This window comes from Aedes albopictus, chromosome 3 (genome assembly GCF_035046485.1).
Source record: "Aedes albopictus strain Foshan chromosome 3, AalbF5, whole genome shotgun sequence".
Lineage (NCBI taxonomy): Eukaryota > Metazoa > Arthropoda > Insecta > Diptera > Culicidae > Aedes > Aedes albopictus.
The window spans coordinates 158,507,102-158,521,558 of NC_085138.1; the positions used below are offsets into that span (position 1 = coordinate 158,507,102).

The window sequence follows — 14,457 nt, forward strand, 5'->3', positions numbered from 1 at the left end:
TCTGCAGGTGTGTAGAGGCGAATGTCGCATTGCGGTAAAGCCTCTTTAGAAAAATTCTACAGGTAGTTCAGGAATTTTGTGTACAAAATCCTTCCAGAAAAAAAATTAAAAAAAAATCTAGGAAGTTCTGGAGATATAAATATTTTCTCAAAGAAATTTCAAAAGGAATCCCAGTACGAATTTCTGAAGGAAACCCTGTAAGCATTTCTAAAGAAAATTTCAGTAGACGTCTTTTAGAAACATAAGGAAGCACTCCGGAGGAATAGCTAGCCCAAGTAACATTTTAATGACGAATGTGTCTTGAAAAGATTTTGATAACCTTTATAAAACCTAATAACTTGTATTTTGGTTTTTTGATGATTCTAAGAATCTTTTCTAGTCTATTTGACTAACAAATGTTTCTTGAGAGAAGTATTCTTTGAGAAATTTTGGACGAATTAAAAAAAAGCCTGAATTCCTCGAGAAACGCATGGATAAGCTCATGTCCAATTACCCCAGTTCCATTTAGTACATAGGCGCCCATCAAACTTTTACTAAAATTACGAAAAACTCCCATTTACCACGAGGGGCGGAGGGCGCAAAAATATCAAAAAGAAATCATCTAGACTATTTTTTCTTCTATTTTAGATGGCGCTAATGCTGGGATTCAAAAAAAAAATGACCTTAAGAGCTGGTTACTCAGTGAGTAACTTGGAGTAACCTCGATGACACCATTGCATCCAATCTGATTCATGAGTACGAAGCAAAACAAAAAGTTTTTGTCAAAAACTAAAACAGCGCAAGTAAACTCGCCAAATTCTATCATTTCCTGGTGGGTCCAAAGTTTCCAAAGTGGCTCCATTCGGCTTAAAAGAAGATGAGGTTTGCCGCTTTTACTAGAATGAATCATGTTTTTTGTCAGCATGGTAACTGCTAACTACTAATCATACCATATGCAAATATATCAAGTTTCAACTTCTTGGGAAATTTTCATTCAAACAGTGTTGCCAGTATTGTCGAGTTCTGATCATAACAAAGTTTATCAAAAAGGTTACCTCTTTGGGAGCACTACCTAGTCAATCCAACACTCACGTCTAGAATAAAATCCAGTTTAGTTTCACTAGTGGGCGTCAAGATGCTCGTTTCGGATCAGTATCTCTCTACGGACCCCCTTCTGCGAAGAAGAAGTCATTTGATTTATGCCAGTTGAAACGCAGTTTGTCCTCGACAGCGGCACGACTACCCACCTTCAGCTAATGTGTTCCATGTGGAATTCTAGCCACTTCAAATCTCCGACTCCATCAACCAATAGCCACCGAGACGAAGGTTTGTTTACTCTGGAGTCTATCACTTCCACATTTCGCGCCGGCGGTGCCGGAAAGTGAGAAAACCCACACCTTCCGCCACGACCTCGAACCATCATATTCAAACAGCCTATCTACAAACGGCGTTCTTCCTCCCGTCGCTTCGATCGGTACGAATCGATAGATCAATCGTCTGCGCTGAATGTCAAGTCGGAAATAAATCGCAAGAGCAAAAGCATAAATTTCGATTATCGATTGCATCATTGAGATGTGCTCGGTACCGTCGCGCCGTCAGAACAAACGCAAGCGTCTTCCTCAACCCTTCAAGATCTCGCAGGGTTAAGTGCCGGCAGCTGACTGCGGCGAGAGCAAGAACTCGGAGATTTATAAAGATCATTGTCGCCTTCAGTTGCTTCGGAAGCCGGAGAACCGAGCGTTGAAGATCTTCTGCGGTACTACCTGTCTGCACCGCCTCAATTCAATCTCCAATCCGAGCTTTGTGTACACCAGCCAGCGCGAGAGATGATGAATGGCGAAAGAATAACGAGAAACACGCTCTGGGACAAATTGTCACCTGGTTTGCCTTCGGACGTGGATGCGCGCGTAACTGCTCCGCCGATCAATTCGATACGACTCAATCCAATGCAATGCAATGGGTGGCACCGCTGCGCTGCCGCGAGATCTTCGGTTCAAGATTTACGGGTGCCATTACAATCGAACCGCTGCGCTGGCTGCTGTCACAAAAGATCACACCACAGACAGAGACCGAGGCAAGTTCGACCGGATCGTAAATCTCCGAACGAGCCATGGTTCGCAGGGTTGTGTCGGTAAAGTTATGATCACTCTGATGCTCTGATGAATATCGCATACTGGATTACACCTTGCCGCGCCCTAATGATCTGATAAAAGATTCGAGGTTGTTAACATGGCTAATGAATGATTGCGACTCTGTTGGTGGTCTAGTTCGATCAGATTTGTTGAATCTATCTTCTTCTTAGTCAGTGGCGTAGCAAGGGGGGTGCGACGGGTGCAGTCCGCACCGCGCCACCGAATCCAGGGGGACTCCAAATCAAGGAAGGTTTCAAACGCTAGTTTGAATTAAGTTCTTTAAATAGCGAAAGTTTCCTATAAGTATAAGTTCAACACTTCGTAGAACTGCTGATGACACATTCCACGCGTTACGTTTTGCGCGAGAATCAAACTTTTGCTTCCAAAAATTGTTATGTTGTTAAATACATGCTAACCAGCATATCAAACGATCAGATTTGAATAGAAGATTCATTTTATGCTTACTAATTGGAAATTGGACCTTTGTACTTCGAACGAAATCAAGAAATACAGCGTAACGGGACACCATCGCAAAAAATGACGATTTCTGACCGAACGGCAAGAAATTTGCTACTTTCTAGGAGCAGTTTTCAAAGTTTCAGGTACTATTCGAAGAATATTAGTAATTATCTTCATTTTGGTGCAAAAAGAATCAAAATCGACAGCAAGAGCGCGGAAATATCGTTCAATGAAGTTCAAAAACCGAGGTGTAGAAGTGCGTGGAATGTGTCTGATAGGTATGTTTAAAATTAAAATTAAAATTGGATTTTATGAAATTAATTACCGATTTGGAAGTAAAATTTATGAGCATTGTGAAAACGTCCCTGATATCCTGATAACAGGACCAAATATAGTTGTTGACTCAGCTTAAGGTAGCAGCTAAAATTCAGGAACCGCATTTATGAAAATTATGAACTAAACACATGTCAAGTTAAAACAGTAAAAATAGTAATTTGTCGTTTTTTTTCGTATAAAAAAGTGCAATCAACGTATACTAACAATTTCATCAAGTATTTCTTCCCAAGTATTCCTTGAAGGGTTTATACGAGAATTCCTTCGAGCAAGGTAAATACTGACATACCTTGCCTTCAGGAATATGTATTACGATTTATGTAGCAGCTACTTCAAAGACTCTTACAAACATTCGTCTAAGATTTACTTCAGAATATTTTTCATGGATTGCCTCAGAAATTCTTCTAAGCATTTATTTTGGAATACTTGAATTGATTCCTTCAGGAACACCACCAAGAATTTCTTCAGAATTTTTTTTTCCAAGATGTATGATGAAATCTTTCGAAAATTCCTTCAGAATTATTTTACCTTACAAATTCTTTCAAGCATTCCTTCAGGAATACCTCTTTGGTTCTTTAAGGATTATGTCATGAAGTCCTCCAACGAATCCTTCAGATGAACCTTAAGGAATTTCTCTAAGGATTCTTTTAGAGACTTCTCAAAGAAAAAATGTTGCAGGAGTTACTCATGGAAAATATCTTTGATGAATTTCTGAGATCATGCTCGATCAGGTATGGTTCTTCAATGGATCCTTGTGAGGTTTTTTAAAGGAATTTTGGAGGAATTTCTGAAAGAATCCTTGTAGAAATGCTTGCAGGATTTTTTGGAGGAAATTTTAAAGGAATCCTCAAAGAATCTTCTAGATGACTTCTAAGATGTATTCGGAAAGAATCATTAGGTTGATTTTGGAAATATTTTAATAACATTCTTGACGGATTACTACAGTACTATTAAGTAGTTGTAGAAGAACTGAATGTTTTATGAGGAATTACGTAAAGGATTCCTGAAGAAATTTTGAAAGCGAAAAAACAATTTTCGAAAGAATTCTCACAGATTTCAGTGGAAGAATTTCTGCTGGAAGCCTTGGGGGAATTCCTTTGAGACCCGCTAAGGGAATTTGTGCAGGAATCCTTTGGAGATGAATGTACCCTTGTAGGATTATATGAAGGAAAACTTTGAGAAATCCCCGAAGGAATCTTTGTAACATAGCTTGACAAAATTCTTGAAAAAAAGATTAAATATTCATTGGATTTTCTTAAAGGATTCATGAACGAATTGTGAAAGAGGAATTTAAAAAATTGCGTAATCTTCGGACGATTTCATACAGTAATTATTGGAAGAATTTTTGAATAAATCTTTGAAATTATTGAACAATGCTTCGTAAGAAATACTTGAAAGGACTTAACATTAAGAAAACCGCTTGAGGCATTGCAAAAAGAACCCTTGCAGAAATTCCCAAAAACAAATCTTGAAGGAATTTCAAAAAAAAAAATTGGAGGAATTTGTTGAGTCTTTGAAGTAAAATCCTAGATGAATCGTAAAAGATATCTCTTGGAGTTCCTCGTTTGGAACAAATGCTTGATGGAATCGTTAAAAAAAATCTTAAAAGATTCGTGAAGGAAATCCGGGTGAAATTGGTGTAATCGCTTAGTAAATATTTAATGGTATGGTAACGACCTAATAAGATCAAGATTTATATCACACGCGCTGCGGAGGACTATGCACTGCACGCGTGCATGGTAGCAGAGAGACTGAAGGAATGAGCAACAAAGTGGACAAGACGAGAACAATCGGGTGCGCGCGAAGTGTGTACGAATATTCATCGAGACTCTACCACAAATGGTATCTATAGATGGACACCTTGGAAGAATACCTAAAGATTGATTGATTGATTTGTCTTTATTAGAGAGACTTTCAGCCCTTGGCTGGTTCGTCTCTAATACCTAAAGAGTTCATTGAAAGAATTCCAATAAAATTTCTTGAAGGAATTTCTGTGAGAATTCTTGGTAGAATTCTTACAATTTTTATTAGAATTTTCCTTCGGAAATTTCTTTTGGATCTTTTTCAGTAATTGCTTTGGAAATCCGTGCAGTAATTCGTTAAGGAATACCTTTGAAACACCTTTGAAATTCCTTCGTCAGTTATTCTGAAAATTTCCTTTGGAAATTGGTTTGGGAATTCCTTAAGTATTTTTTTCTGAATTTATTCTTCGTTATTTTTAAATAAATTCTTTGGCAGTTCTTTTGAAAAATGTCTCAGCCACTGTGTTCGCAATTCCTTTGGTAAAAATATTCATTTTTTTTTTACGAACTCGATTGTAAGTTTCATTGGAAACTCATACGACAACTCTTTTGAGAAATTGTTAGGCAATTCCTTTTGAAATTTCTTTAATCAGTTATCGGAAATGCTTCAGAAATGGCTTTGCGAACTTCTTCAGATTTTTTTCTACGGAAATTTCTTTGGAAATTCCATAAACATTTTCTCGTTGGTTTTTTTTTTGAAAATTCGTTTGAAAAGTCCTCTGGTAATTACTTTGGGAATAACTTCAACTCTCTTCTTGAAACTTCTTCCAGGAAATTTCTGAAACTTCTGAAGAAAGGAATGAAGAGCTTTATTGATTTTTGTTATACGTAGGTACGAATAATTACAAAAATCACGTAATCAACCGGTGCGGTAATCGCTTTGTTTTCGAATATTATGAATTTGAGATTGTATGATTTTAAGGCACGTTGACCCTAATAAGAACCCTTCGAGATTGTTTTAAACGAATTTTTGGAGGAATTTCTGGAGGAATCAATCATAAATCCTGAAGAAATTCCAAACTGATATGCTTGATGGAAACTTAGAATAATTCTTCAAAAGGTTTTGCGAAAGAATTTTTAAAGAGTCTTATCAAAAGTCGCAATAGATATTTTTAGAAGATCTTCTAGGGGAATTCGAAAATTCCAAAAGAAATCCTTAGGGAAACTTCTAGAGTAGATGGGTATTAAAGAATTCGTTGGAAGAAAACTAGAAGGATTTTTGGAAGGAATTTCTACCAAAATTTCTCTAAGGATTTTCTTAGAGGAACTTCTGTAGGGATCCTTGAAGGATTTTTTTTTTATATTATTATATGGATTCTTTGGAAATTTCTTGGAGGATATCTAGGATGAATCTCTTAATAAAACTTTAAACTTGAAGAATCCTTGCAGTTTTTTTTAAAAAAGCGTTGCAGTAATTATTGGAAGAATCCTTGGAGGAATTTCTAACGGAATCCTTGGACGAAATTCTTAAATCATCAAAGGAACGCCAAGATGAGAAATGAATGCTTGAGGAAATGCCAAGATAAATTCTTGGATATATCTATGGAGAAATGCTTGACTTCCGTGGAAAAATCATTTAAGGGATATTTGGAGGATCTCCTGAAAGAAACCATGGAGTAATGTTTGAAGAAATTCTAGAAGGACTTCTCTTCCTCTGACGGAATTCCGATGTAATTTGTTGGAAAAATATCTGGTTCCAAAAAAATCGTTGGAAAACTTTTGTAGTAGTTTTTCTAAAATTTCTTAAGAATTCTCTGATCTTATAGATGAATCCTCAGAGATATTATTGAATCCCTGATGGACTTCCTGAACAAATGTTTCGAGAACTACTTGATAAAGCATTTGCATGAATCTTTCAAAGTACTCTAAAGTACTTTTGAAAACATGCTCGGTGACAAAATTGTAAGAATACCTGATGGAGTGTTTAGCAAAATACTGAATTACAAACTTGCGTTAACCACTTGAAAGATTCTTGAAGACAAATTATTATTCAGAAAGGGGTTTTTTTTTTTTTTTCAAGAAAACGGTAAAGCAATCTTTGAAGGACTTCCTAAGGGATTACTTGATGAAATTTTTAAATAAATTCGACATTATTCTTTGAAAATAATCTTCCTTTCATTGATGGAGCTCCGAGATGTATCCTTGCAGAAATCCCCGAAGAAATTCATAAAAGAATATAGAAAATAATGTTTAACCTTCCGTCAGTCAGTTGGCCATGGAGATTTTTTTTCAACTTTTGTACAAAATACAAAATACGGCGTGATCATTTGAGAGTTAGAAGGATAGACTTATCATTGTAAAATATGTACATCTGTAATTTTCATGGGGGCCCACAAATTTGGTTCCACGCCGGGCCTCCAAATTCCTAGCTACGCCACTGTTCTTAGTAGTGTTACATCCCAACTGAGACTGAGTTCCGTTTCAGCGTGGTGATCTATTTATTATCGTGCGATAATTCCGCAAATGTTTTGTTTTACAAATCTGATTCAGCAATGTTTTAGGTCGTTTTCCTCTGGGATTCTTCTGAGATTCTTAAACTGATTCCATCTGGAATTGCTCCTTGAAGTGTTCCCGTTATTCTTCCAGAGATTCCTTCCGGGATTTCATAAGAACTTCCTTCCAGGAATTTCACCACAGTTTTCCTCTAAGATTTTTTTCCGGGCTAGCTTCAACAATTTGCTTCCTGATTCTTCCGTGAATGTCTTCCAGGAGTCTTACGGGAACTTTCAGGATCTGGTTCCTGGTATTCAAGACTTGTCCGCCGAATTTATTTTGCTCGGCGGCGTCATCGGCGTCACGCCAGTGACAGCTTTCGGCAGCGGTGGTGTGAATCGGCGTGACCGAAATTTGACCATAATGCCAACATTGTCAAAGCAAAGAAGTTGTCATTACGCTCTACAATTTGTAGTGTGATCTTTTTCATTACCATTGATGACATAAATAATAAGTTTAAACTATTGCGTTTGAATTATTATCTGAATATCTACCCGAACAGAAATAAGGTCATCCACTGCGACCAGTGATTAGATCTATTGTGACATTAACCATATCCTTAGTATAGTGCATGTTGCATTACTCAATTGCAAATGAAGGGCAATAAAATATCGATTTTCAGTTTTTGTTTTGTTTTTTTAGAACCTTTAGAAGCTATCAAATGTGATAATAAGGTCGCACTATTTATACTAAGGAATTCCCGAATAATTTCAGGGAGGAATCTCACAAGGAATTCTAGGAGGAATCCATGAGAACCTTGTGGACTAATCTCTGCAGGAACTGCACTATGAAACATTGAAAGAACTTCTGTAAGAATCACCGGTGGTTCAAGAATTTCTCTTAGAGAGATCCCTGCAGAAACTTATGAAGAAAAGTGAAATTGTCGAGGAATTTCAGTAGGAAATCTAAAAAGAATCCCTAAAGGAATTCCAGGAGGATTTTCCAAACGCATTCAAGCAGGAATCCCAAGGGAATTCTTGCTGGTATCTCCAAGATAATTCGAGAAAAAATCTTCAAAGTGTTTCTAGGAGTTATCAACGAAAAATATCCACGAGGAATTTCTGAAGGGATTTCAGGAGAAATCCCTGAGTGAATTGTAGAAGGAATTAACGTTAGAATTCCTGGAGGAATCCTCGAAGGAATTCCAACATGAATCCCCGAAAGTATTCTAAAAATAATCCCCGATAGAATTCCAGGAGGAAATTCTAGGAAGGAATTCTAGAGAGAATTCTCGACGGAATATCAGAAGATATCCCCGAAGGAATTTTAGGGAGAATAACAAAAAGCAATTCCCGAAGGAAACCCCGAAGGAATTCCAAGAGAAATCTTCGATAGAATTCCAGACGAAATTCTCGAAGGAATTCTAGGGGAATAACCGAAGGAATTTCAGGAAGAATCTCTGGGAAATCCCCGTATAAATTGCAGGAGGAATCTGCGAAGAAGGTCGGAGAAATTAGAAGAGGAAATCCCGAAGGAATTTTAGGAGGAGTCCTCGAAGCAATTCCAGAAATAATACCCGACGACCCATCAGAAGAAATCTCCAAAGGAACTATAAGAAAAATCCCCCAAGAAATTCCAGGTGGAATCCTCGATGCAATTTCAGGAGCAAACCTCGAAGGAATCCCAAAAGGAATCCCTGAAAGTATTCTAGGAGGAATCTACGAAGGGAATCCAGAACAGAGCGTTCATGATTAACAAAAATTTTAATCATGATTAATCATTGATGATTAAAATTCCAATTTTGGTGATTATTGATTATGATTAATGATTAATGTGATTTTTAGGATGATTAATGATTAAAACTGGGTTTATCTATGATTATTGATTATGATTAATGATTAAAAATGGCTCATTGATTAAAAATCATGATTAATCATGATTAATCAATCACAAAAAACCGAAAATGATTAAAATATATTTATTGTTTAACATGTTTCTGAAGTTCGAAAGTGAAAGGTAACTCTGTCTGGGAGATGTTTGAAAAAAGAATCATAAATAATATTATTTAGAACAGCATTTGAACCAATTTAAATTGGATCATATATTTTATATGGTGAATCATTTTTGGTGATGAATGATTAATGATTGATTAAATTTTTTTCTTATGATAATGATTACTGATTAATGATTAGATTGCAAAAACAGTGTGATTAAGATTAATGATTAATGATTAAATGAGATTTTTTTGTGATTATGATTAATGATTTTGATTAATCTTAATCATTAATCATTAATCATGATTAAAGTTATGATTAATCATTAACGCTCTGATCCAGAAGGCATTCTCAAAGGAATTCCAGGAGAAATCCAAAAAAAAAATACAGGAGAAAGCTCTGCAGGAATGCCAGGGCGAACCACCGAAGGAGCTCCGGGAGGAATTCCCGAAGGAATTCTAGGAGGAATCCCCATAGGAAGTCCAGGCGGAATCCCCATAGAATTTCCAGAAGGAATGCCTAAGGGAATTCTAAGAGGAATCCCCAAACGAATTCCAGGAGGAATCTCCAAATGAATTCTTGGAGAAATCACCGAAGCAATTCAAGAAGGAAATCACGAAGGAATTCCAGAAAGAATTCTGGAGGAATTGCATGAGGATTTTTTGAACGAACTTCAGGAGGAATCCCGAACGAATTCGAAGAGGAGTCACCAAAAGAATTCCAGGAGTAAACCAGAAGAAATTTCAGGAGGAATTCACGATGGAATATCAAATGGAATCTCCGATAGAATTTCAGGAAGAGGAATCCTTTCCCCAAAGGATTGCTGGGAGGAACCATTGGAAAATATCCAGGAGTAATCCTCGAAGGAATTCCATGAACTTCAAGAGGAATCCACGGAGGAATTCCCGAAGGAGTTTAAGGAGGAATCCTCGTAGAAATTTCATAAGGAACTCCTGAAATCACTTTTTAAGGATTCCCCGCAGGAATGCCAAGAGGAAATCCCGAAAGAATTCCAGCTCGAACCCCAAAAAGATTGTGCAGTAATCCCCAAAAGAATTCCAGTGGGAATTTTCAAGAGAATTCAGGAAAGCATCCTCAAAGAATTTCTAGGAGGAATCAACGAAAACTATTCAGAAAGATTATCCGAAGGAGTTCCAGGTGAACTTCCTGAGGAAATTCTAGGAGGAATCACCGAAGGAATTCCAGAAGGAAACCGGAAGAAATTCCAGAAGGAATCTCCGAAGAAATTCGAGAAGGAATTCCTGTATAAAGTCCAAGGGAATCTCTGACGGAATATCAGGAGAAGTCCCCGAAGGAAGTTCAGGAGGAATCCCCACAAATTTTACAGGAGAAATTTCTGTAGGAATCATAGGGGGAATCCCTGGAGCAATTCTTTTTTTTTAAGACTGAAGGAATACTGGGAGGGATCTCCGAAGGATTTCCAAACGGAATGCTCGAATGATTTCAATAAGAAATCCCGAAGGAATTTCAATAGAAATCTCCAAAGGAAGTCAAGGAAGAATTTTTAGGAAGAATCCCCCAGGAATTCCAAGAGAAATCACCGAAGGAATTACAGAAGGAAACCCCAGAGGAATTCCATGAGAAAATCCCGTAGTAATTCCAGAGGAATCACCAAAGGAATTCCAGAAGGAAGCCGCAATGGAATATCAAAAGGATTCCCTTAAAGAATTTCAGGAGCAATCCTCATAGAAAGTCTTGGAGGAAAACCCTGAAAAAAAATTTAGGAAGAATCCCCGAAGGAATTATAGGGAAAATTTTCGAAGAAATTTCAGGAGGAATCCTCGAAGAAAAACCAGGAGAAATTTCCGAAGGAATTCCGGCATCCGTGAGTCCTCCCAAAAAAATCTCTTAATAAACACCAGGAGCAATCCCTTGAAAAACTACTGGAATAATCCGTAAAGGAACTTCTCAAAGAATCGAAAGCATCTACACTACCCGTCAAAAGTACGGATTCACAAAAAGTATTGCAACAATATTGCATCACCCTGACTCACCTTGATACCTCCACAATCTCAGGACTTGTAGGTGTTTTGGTTTTAGAGATATCGAGGTGAGTCAGGGTGATGCAATATTGTTGCAATACTTTTTGTGAATCCGTACTTTTGACGGGTAGTGTATAAATCTTCCTGCAAGAATCTCTGAAGTGACTCTGAAAGGATACCTGAGCGAACTCCTTTTGAAATAGCATGGGAAACTTTTGAAGGATATCCCAATGAACACCTGGAGATATCCCTGAATCCTCTTGTAGGTATCAGAGAGATCCCTGAATGAACTGCTGGAGAGATCACTGAAGGAACTTCTGGAGCAATCTTTGGAAGAACTACTATACTGCATGATTTCTCGAAGAAACTTCTGCAAGAACATCTGAATGAACTTCTAGAGAAATTTCTAAAAGAACTCGTGAGAGAATCTCTCGAAATCAATTATTGCAGTCAAACTCTAATGATAATAATCGTGAGAGGCACGGTAAAGGCTGGGTATGCTGCGCAATTCAGATCCCATTGTGATCCACTAGCCTCTGCCCAGCAACTCCTATCCCTACCTCCACGCGGCCGGAAACTATGAGCAACCTTAGGGAAGATCGGGTAACCAACCCCGGTGGGAACTTTGGTCGTAGGCTGACAGGGAAGGGGGGGGTTTGCTTCGGCAAACCTGAGCGTCTGTTCTCCAGGAGGAGCGGCTCACAACAGCGTCTGATCCCCATGTTAGGGGCGGCTGATCTACGTCCGAGTGCCAGGGAAGGACTCTAAGCTCAACTGTGCACTATGGTCCTCCGGAAAGTAGGGGGTTGGTGTCAGACCCTACGAGCCAGCCGTAAAAAAAAACATTGTAACGGAAAATCAGCAACAGAATAATACGAACCGAGACCAACGGCAACGACCCCAGCGAACAAAAAGGACCTGCGATTGGAAACTCGGTACGTGGAACTGCCGATCTCTCAACTTCATTGGGAGCACCCGCATACTCGCCGATCTACCGAAGGACCGCGGGTTCGGCATCGTAGCGCTGCAGGAGGTGTGTTGGACAGGATCCATGGTGCGAACGTTTAGAGGTAATCATACCATCTACCAGAGTTGCGGGAACACACGCGAGCTTTCATCGTGATGGGTGATATGCAGAGGCGCGTGATCGGTTGGTGGCCGATCGACGAAAGAATGTGCAAGTTGAGGATCAAGGGCCGATTCTTCAACTTCTGCATTATAAACGTGCACAGCCCACACTCCGGAAGTACTGATGATGACAAGGACGCATTTTACGCGCAGCTCGAACGCGAGTACGATCGCTGCCCAAGCCACGACGTCAAGATCATCATAGGAGATTTGAACGCTTAGGTAGGCCAGGAGGAGGAATTCAGACCGACGATTGGTAAGTTCAGCGCCCACCAGCAGACGAACGAAAACGGCCTACGACTCATTGATTTCGCCGCCTCCAAAAATATGGCCATACGTAGCACCTTTTTCCAACACAGCCTCCCTTATCGTTACACCTGGAGATCACAACAGCAGACGGAATCTCAAATCGACCACGTTCTGATTGACGGACGGCACTTCTCCGACATTATCGACGTCAGGACCTATCATGGCGCCAACATCGCTTCCGACCACTATCTGGTGATGGTCAAACTGCGCCCAAAACTCTCCGTCATCAACAATGTACGGTACCGGCGACCGCCACGGTACAACCTAGAGCGACTGAAGCAACCGGATGTCGCCTCTGCATACGCGCAGAATCTCGAAGCCGCGTTGCCAGACGAGGGCGAGCTCGATGAGGCCCCTCTAGAGGACTGCTGGAGTACAGTGAAAGCAGCCATCAACGACGCAGCCGAGAGCACCATCGGGTACGTGGAACGGAATCGACGGAACGATTGGTTCGACGAATAGTGCAGAACGGTTTTGGAGGAGAAGAACGCAGCGAGGGCGGTAATGCTGCAGCAAGGGACTCGACAGAACGTGGAACGTTACAAACAGAAGCGGAAACAGCAGACCCGCCTCTTTCGGGAGAAAAGCGCCGTCTGGAAGAAGCGGAGTGTGAAGAAATGGAACTGCTGTGTCGTTCCCAAGAAACACGGAAGTTCTATCAGAAGCTCAACGCATCCCGCAACGGCTTCGTGCCGCGAGCCGAAATATGCAGGGATAAAGACGGAGGCCTCTTGACGGACGGACGTGAGGTGATCGAAAGGTGGAAGCAGCACTTCGATCAGCACCTGAACGGCGTGGAGAACGTAGGCATGGGAGCCCACGGCAACGGAAGAAACGACGACGCCAGTGCAGCGGAGGACGGAAATGAACCAACTCCCACGCTGAGGGAAGTTAAGGATGCCATTCACCAGCTCAAAATCAACAAAGCAGCTGGTAACCCAAGCAACACACATGTTATAATAGAGTTACGACAGCGCAAGTTTTGGTTGTATTGAAGTTCATTTTACGTAATTCTAACATTGTGTTGAAATAACGTAAAATAAACTTCTATACAAGCAAAACTTGCGCTGTCGTAACTTTTATATAACATGTGTGTTACTTGGGAAGGATGGTATCGCAGCTGAACTCGTCAAGATGGGTCCAGAAAAGTTGGCCACCTGTCTGCATCGGCTGATAGTCAGGATCTGGGAAACCGAACAGCTACCGGAGGAGTGGAAGGAAGGGGTAATCTGCCCCATTCACAAGAAGGGCGACCATTTGGAATGTGAGAACTTCAGGACGATCACTATTTTGGATGCTGCCTACAAAGTGCTATCCCAGATCATCTTCCGTCGTCTGTCACCTAAAACAAATGAGTTCGTGGGAAGTTATCAAGCCGGCTTCATCGACGGTCGGTCGACAACGGACCAGATATTCACCGTACGGCAAATCCTCCAGAAATGCCGTGAATACCAGGTCCCAACGCACCACCTGTTCATCGACTTCAAAGCGGCATACGATAGTATCGACCGCGCAGAGCTATGGAGAATCATGGACGAAAACGGCTTTCCTGGGAAGCTGACTAGACTGATTAAAGCAACGATGGACGGTGTGCAAAACTGCGTAAGGGTTTCGGGTAAACTATCCGGTTCATTCGTATCTCGCCGGGGACTGCGACAAGGTGACGGACTCTCATGTCTACTCTTCAACATCGCGCTGGACGGTGTGATGCGACGAGCCGGGCTCAACAGCCGGGGAACGATTTTCACAAAATCCGGTCAATTTGTGTGCTTTGCGGACGACATGGACATTATCGCTAGAACATTTGGAACGGTGGCAGAACTGTACACCTGCCTGAAACGCGAAGCAGCAAAGGTCGGACTGGTGATGAATGCCTCAAAAACAA

At 40.2% G+C, this 14,457-nt stretch overlaps 2 protein-coding genes across 4 annotated transcripts in view; one reads left to right on the plus strand and one right to left on the minus strand.

Annotated features, from left to right (window-relative positions):
- Positions 1 to 14,457, minus strand: part of LOC109422690 (mucin-5AC-like) — a 375,256-nt gene that overhangs the window by 276,600 nt on the left and 84,199 nt on the right. The window lies entirely within an intron of this gene.
- LOC134292101 (uncharacterized) overlaps positions 11,636 to 14,457 on the plus strand; it is a 72,234-nt gene continuing 69,412 nt past the window's right edge. The window contains exon 1 of the mRNA XM_062860859.1: positions 11,636 to 13,021. Within this exon, the coding sequence (XP_062716843.1) occupies positions 12,591 to 13,021 (431 nt within the window). The 5' untranslated portion in view covers positions 11,636 to 12,590. The remainder of the gene's footprint in view (positions 13,022 to 14,457) is intronic.